Source organism: Colletotrichum graminicola, assembly GCF_000149035.1.
Source record: "Colletotrichum graminicola M1.001 genomic scaffold supercont1.80, whole genome shotgun sequence".
Taxonomy (NCBI): Eukaryota; Fungi; Ascomycota; class Sordariomycetes; order Glomerellales; family Glomerellaceae; genus Colletotrichum; species Colletotrichum graminicola.
The window spans coordinates 27,096-33,913 of NW_007361084.1; the positions used below are offsets into that span (position 1 = coordinate 27,096).

Here is a 6,818-nt window from a genome sequence, read left to right on the forward strand (position 1 = left end):
CACGACGCGCACTAATGATTTAACAAACAGACACGCATAGAGAGAATCTGTTATTCTACTTAGGGGGAAAGGACGTATCTGACCCCAATGACTAGTCGCTATGTATAGACGCTATAAGAGAAACAGTGAAATTCGCCATAGTAACAGGACGACTTAAGATACAGATCAACTAAAGACAGACAAGAGCGACGCACCATTATATTACCCACTACTAACGACCAACTAACCCCCTACGCACCCTCGTGCCACCAACAGCAGGGCTTGCTTCAGCCGCCGAAGATAGAGACCTAAACACTTGGAGGATTTGGCTCCGAGATGGCCTGCTACTAACCCCACAAGAAACCGCAAGCATCGGAAGGAGTAATCAAAGAGAACACAGACGGAAGTAGATATTGTGTATAGGCTTATTTTGAGACCAGGGTATGTAATAACTCAACAAAGGGAACATGTAAGATAGATACAAGAGCCCTTTATAGCTTAGCCAGGGCGTAATAAACTGTGTGTGTGTGTGTACATAGTTGTACACACACACACACACACAATTTATTACGTCCGGCGGCAAAGCCGAAAGGGCACCTATGTTAATTACATGTGCATTGCTGAGATTGTGTCCTTGTCTTCTTAAAGCCCGTAAGTGATGTCTCCATTTCCGGCTTGCTCCTCTATATCTACCGTCTCACTTCGGGTTCTCGTGGTTTAGTTAGGTTACATAACTCCCCCACCCTACTTGCAAGACACCCCTACATCCAAGACATTATCATCACCATCATCACCACCACTATCACTACTTATTTCACTATCTCTGCCGCCCACCCATATGCAACTTTTGGCCTCGCTAGGCAATTCAGATGCCCTAGATTCATCCAGACTATCTATATTACCAGCATCTGGACTCTACGCCTAGATAATATCCTCTATAGTAGTAAAGGTGCTATTAGGTAATAGGCAGACCTTTTTCCTCTTATATAACTATATATTATCTAACTAGGCCTGTAATAAGTTAACTTACCTTTCTAGAAGGGCTACTCTAGATACCTACTTATTATATCCCTTTTACACCTTTCTAGATAGGTAATAGATAGTATAGGTATCTAACCTATCCTTACCTAGCTAGGTTAACTAGTGTAATTAATACTATAGATTAGTAGATTAATAGGGGGTTAACTATAGGATAATAGATTTAGCTTTATCCTACTATTAGCTACTAGACTACTAGCTGGCCTGGCTGGCCTGGCTGGCCTGCTAGGCCTTAGTGACTAGTGGGTTAGATAGAGGGTGCCTTCTAGATACTAGCTATAACCTAGTAGCCCTCTAGCTACTCTTAATATTAATAACTGTAATAGATACCTTATAGGCCTTAAAATAACACTCTAGAAATACCCTTTTGCTAGTAACAGTTAAATCTATTACCTAGTTATCTAGATATCTAACCTTCTAGTAATAGGCCTGCTTTAATAGGCTAAAGACAGCTATATCTAGAGGCTAGAGGACAGTAGAGGTATATAGTAGTAAAAATAACAGATAGATATAATACTACTAGTATTTCTATATAAAGTTAATAGTTATATAGCTATAATACCTATTAAGAACTAGTAGTCTAGCCTCTAGCTAGGCAGGCCTAGTACGTAAGATAAAGACCTCCTCTAGCTATTTAAGGGCAGTATTATTAGTTATCTAGCTATTATTTATTACTATAAATTACTAAGCCTTATATCTAGATAGGTTAGATAGGTTAGATATAAACCACTAGGCCTAGAGCAACTTACCCTTATATATAAGTAAGGGGGGTAAGAAGCTCCTAGTAGCAGATATATACTTAATAATAGATACTTATACCTAGGATCTTAGCTACTTTTTCTAAATATATTATAATATTATAGAGCCTAACACTAGCCTATTAACTTCCTTACCCTTTATAATACTAGTCTTATTTATATTCTATCTGTTAGATAGATAGATACCCTAGATAGTAGGGATACTACTAAAGTAATAGAAGAAATCCTAGATAACCTTAGGGGAATAGGCTGCCTATTACTAGGCATTAATTACTCTAGATTAGAGGGTTCTAATAGATAGATTTTGCTATATAAATTAGGCTATCTATTTCCTCCCTATAGGAGGATACCTATTACCTATTATACGCTTTACTAGGCCCTTTACTTATTAATAGGTAATCTACCTACTAAGGGAAGCTTAGAGGGATATATAGGCAGCTAGATTATCCTCTTAGGCCTAAGATAAGTGTTATATATAGGTAAAGGCAGTATCCCTACTTTACTGCCTATAGTATTAATAATAAAGTAACTAGTATAGTATGCCCTATTTAGAAGCAGCAGCCTAGATACTATACCTATTTTATATATCTAGAAGGGCCTAATAAAGCTTATCTTTAGTATATTGCTTTATGATAGGTTAAAGAAGGTATCTTGAAAAAATGGCGTTGTTTGGTTATATATGTGAAATGTTATGATAGTTTGAAAAAGGTGGTGATGTTGATGAAGGAGGAGAAATGCGGGATTTTCGGATGTCTCGGAAGTGGGGGTGTCTTGGATGTGGGGTGGGGGAGTTACTTGTGAGCCTACCGTCTTGAAGCCTGTTCTCCAAGTGTTCAAGGTCATATCTACGGCAGCTGAAACGGCGCATACTGCTGTCTATGGCACGGGTTGTCAGGTAGTTAAGGTTATATTATTGCTTAAATAGGGTAGGTTTCTTCTTTTATAGCATGTACTTCCATGACATTTCGCACCAAACAAGCCTTACAATGTATTCTCAATCCTTCCTGGTGCAGTTCGTATTCTTTGCTGTAAGCTTGTCGTCCCAGCTTCCGGAATCCGGCTGGAAGGCAGCGAACTTTCAAAAGTCCTGCGGTTCGTGGTACATAATGGGCCCAAATGGCAGTGTCATAGCAGCAGTCTGCAACAGTACGATCTCGGCCCCTACTTGGTCGTCGTTGGACCTTGGTCAATGTCTATGGAACGATAGTGGTCAACTGAAACAAGGAAACAGGTAAGAGACAAATTAAATATATATAAGCATGTCATCATCTTACATCATGGTAGGGGTGACTTTGATGAGTCATGCTCGTCTTGTTCGCTTGATCGATCAGCAGAGTTGCCAAGCACGTATGAATGCCAGTGTCAGACAGGTGGTATCCAGAGAGTAACTAGCCAATTGACTTAGGTACGTTAACAACAGGTCTGTATAGCTCTTCTTATCTCACACAACGCTAGGTCAAGTGGTTGGCAACTGGGATGGTCGCTTGTGTTGTGGAGAGGGTGACTACAGCTGCGGCGAGACATCTAAGACTCCACCAATGTATTTCTGAGAGTGTTCTTCCCTTCGCCTTGAGCTATGTACCGCATGGCTTTCTACCTCGTCACCGAAGGGCGACAAAGGATCTACATAAACACAGTATCCCTTTCTTCGCATCTATATGAAACCACCTAGTTCTTTGATGGGAATACCGCGGTACCTAGTTTTCCATTCCTTACCACCACTATGAAACCATAGACTGGCCACCTACGTCGTCGAACCTGGAGTATCTGCTCAACAGGCCACTGTGCGTCCAGAATCCATCAATTCGGGTCGGTCTTCGGGTGGAAGTGGACATGAGGCGATCGCGGACGAGATGCGTCAAAGTCAGAATGGACACGGACTCAAGTAGTTGAATCGGAAGGTAGTTTGGCAAAATTCAAGGGAATATTTCTACTTGTAGCTTCCACGCGTTCTATGGCGCCGCAGTACACGACAACAACCGCGTGGCGGTGAGTATATACCTAAAGTAGGGAGGTATAGTTCCCCATCTCTGGGCGAAACAGCAGACATTGACAGTAGCAATAAAGGCAGGGCGGCGAAGGAGACTACAGTAGGGTGGAAACGGAAACCTCACTATAGGCATGAACCCAGACTGAGCTGAGCCCCGGCGTTCTGTCTTGGGTCAAGCACTGTCGTGAACAAGCCGGCATCTCGCCTAACAGTCTAACACTGGGTTTTCTCCATCGCATGTCACTTTACGCTCGGCTATTAGCGGAGCTGCCTTCATTTCTGACCTTCCGGCGTGAACGTGCAGGGCTCGACGCTTTTTGGATCAAGAGCAGAATATGGCTCTCGTGCAATATCTCTCTCTCCGCCTCGTCGAGGATCCACACAGTACAAGTAAGGCTGGAGATTTGATTCATCGCTCAGTCTCTCTTCAACCGAGGCTCAGACCGTTCCGCGTGGCGTTTAGCTAAACCGATCAAAACTGTCAGACTACGTCCTGCTGCCGAGCTCGGTTCTATCAAGACCGTCATCCTTACAGCCGGTGTATCCAGCGCCACAAACGACACCCAGCTGATCTACGCCACCAACCTCACCGGCATCGCTCTTGTTCTCGACATCTTTCTCCCCCTGGTGCCTCCCGGAAGCTCCCTGATCATCATTGCTTCGGTGGCCGGTCACCTGCTCCCGCGGAACCCGGATCTGGAGACCCATATGGCGACAGCCCCGACAGCATCCCTCCTCATGCACCATGAGCTGGAACGCGATACAGACCCGAGCCACGCTTATGGTGTCTCCAGGCTTGGTTGCATCGTCCGTGCTCAGTATAGTGCGGCTAGGTGGGTTCGCAAAGGAGTCCGAATCAACACCGTCAGCCCCGGGGCTATTGAGACCCCTATGCTTGGTCAAGTTTTACGATCGGAGCAGGGACCCTTTGCGCAAAGCATGATTGACAACACCACACTTGGAAGGACGGGGACGCCTGACGAGATTGCCGGGATAGTTGAGTTTCTGGCTGGGCCAAATGCAGGCTTGATGGCTGGATCTGACCTGATTGTCGACGGCAGCGTCTTGTCGATGCAGCGATGGCCTGGAGGCATCGCGGAATGAAAGCACGACGTCGTGTCGTTCAATAGGCATAAGGCGTAGACTAAGATTCGGGTATATAGTTAGGGGCGGTGAAGCCGCAGCACGTGTTTACTTGTATTCTGCAGCCTTACTTTGCTAACGTATAGTCGATGTCCTTGGTCCTCACACTGCATACTAGCACGATGTATCCATCAGAGAAGATTGTCCAGGCCTTATCATTAGCCGAATCAATGGCCAAAGAGCTTCTTTCTTAGGAATCCCGTCCGGATGTTAGTGAGGGCCACAAGCATACCAACAGTTCCAGTAAAAGGAAATAAATCACAGGATATAACTAGATGCCGGGTACTACGAATCGGTATAAGAAAGGACGTAGGTATCAAATTAATAACTCGGCCATTCAAATAACCTTCCACCTTGCTCAACCCAGACAAACGTAACTAGTCACCCAAGCTCTAGGCAGCTAATCCCGCCGCAGTGCCCGTGCCCCGTGCACTTATACAGAGGTTTGATGCTCGAACCTTGGCGTGCTTCTTGCTGCTATAATGGTAGAAAACCCTCTGAATGCCTGAATGCTATGAGTAAGGGATTGGAGTGAGAAAAAACGACCATACCGGAGCTGACTCATTCGATAAAACGATCTCCCTCAGAGAATCGGACAAAAGATTCTTTGGGTGGCATCGATCCGTTTCCGCTTCATCAAGCAGCGTGTACCGCGGTTCCTCTCCGCAACGCCCGTTTCCGGATGCAGCATGCCAATAGAAGGATCATGGTCACAATAGAAAGCCCCATTGCGATATAGACTCTAATAGAAGACTGGCGCATTTCTTTAATGAATTAACTCTAAGAAGGGAGTAAAGATTGGTTCAGCAAGAGTTATAGAAAGGGTAAAGCTAACAGATATATACAGTATAAACTCTTCTAGCTTTCTTTACACACAGACATACGTCTTCACCTTACACCGTATTAACATTGTCCAACCTTCCCTCCTTTTTACCCGTCACGTTTTAGAGCTGTTAGTCTCCAAGCGTGCACTACACCAAGTTTCTTAACACTCTCTATTACTCACACAAAGCGCACTACCTCCCAAATATGCCGGCCCCCAACAGGCCGGCTCTGCCGCCCCTAGCAACGCCTCGCCCAGGGATACAGCTGCTAGCAGCAGTAATACTTACTATATTAAGCTTAATAATAGGTAAAGGTTTACTAACAAAGCGCAAGAGGTTTATAGTACCCTTAAGTCTAATAACTATTACTAACATCTTGCCTCTAAAGGACTTTATAGAGATAACTTAGACCCTTAAGAAAAAGCTAGGTATTAACGTATTATAGTATAGACTAATAATAAATATAACTTAGAACCCTAAGGATAAGCTAAGTAAGATTATAGCGCTTAATAATAGTTATAGATATATAGTAAACACTCTAATTACTAATTTATAGTAAGCACTTTAATAAATATAAGCTAAAAGATACTACTAGACTATAGTTAATTACTATACTAACCTATTAGTTAGCACCCTAAGAGGAGATAAAAAGCCTATAATACTAAAGCCTAAGCCTAGTAGGCTAATAGAACGCCTAGTATAGTAAGTAATAGCAGGCTATATAGTATAGACTAAGCTAATAAGAATAACTTTACTATATATAGAGGGAACTAGTAGTAAAAGACCTACTTAAGGCCTAGAAGATATATAAAAAAGATCTTAGTAGTATAATATTAACTACTATATCTTTATTAGAATACCTAATAACTAGGTCCCCCCTTTTACTATCTATAGAGATATTACTTAGATCTATAAGATATAAGTTATAGATATTAAAAAGATAACTAAGATACTAACTAGTTTTATAATTACCTTAAGTAGTAATAAAGTAAGACAGGCTATACTTAATAGCTACACTTAGCTATCTTAACACCTTAGCGTAACTACTATTAATAGTCCCTAGGCCTAGACGTTCTATAGAGTTAG

The 6,818-nt window shown here is 42.8% G+C and overlaps 2 protein-coding genes across 2 annotated transcripts; both read left to right on the forward strand.

Annotated features, from left to right (window-relative positions):
* Positions 1 to 2,761: 2,761 nt before the first annotated feature.
* Positions 2,762 to 3,325, forward strand: GLRG_11273 (uncharacterized protein; the record flags this gene model as incomplete). Its single annotated transcript, XM_008101958.1, has 3 exons — positions 2,762 to 2,874; positions 3,060 to 3,159; positions 3,206 to 3,325. 3 exons carry the CDS (start codon positions 2,762 to 2,764, stop codon positions 3,323 to 3,325), a joined length of 333 nt encoding a protein of 110 aa, XP_008100149.1.
* Positions 3,326 to 4,100: 775 nt separating this feature from the next.
* On the forward strand, positions 4,101 to 4,869 carry GLRG_11274 (short chain dehydrogenase; the record flags this gene model as incomplete). The annotated part of the gene is made up of 2 exons (XM_008101959.1): positions 4,101 to 4,155; positions 4,208 to 4,869. 2 exons carry the CDS (start codon positions 4,101 to 4,103, stop codon positions 4,867 to 4,869), a joined length of 717 nt encoding a protein of 238 aa, XP_008100150.1.
* Positions 4,870 to 6,818: the final 1,949 nt, after the last annotated feature.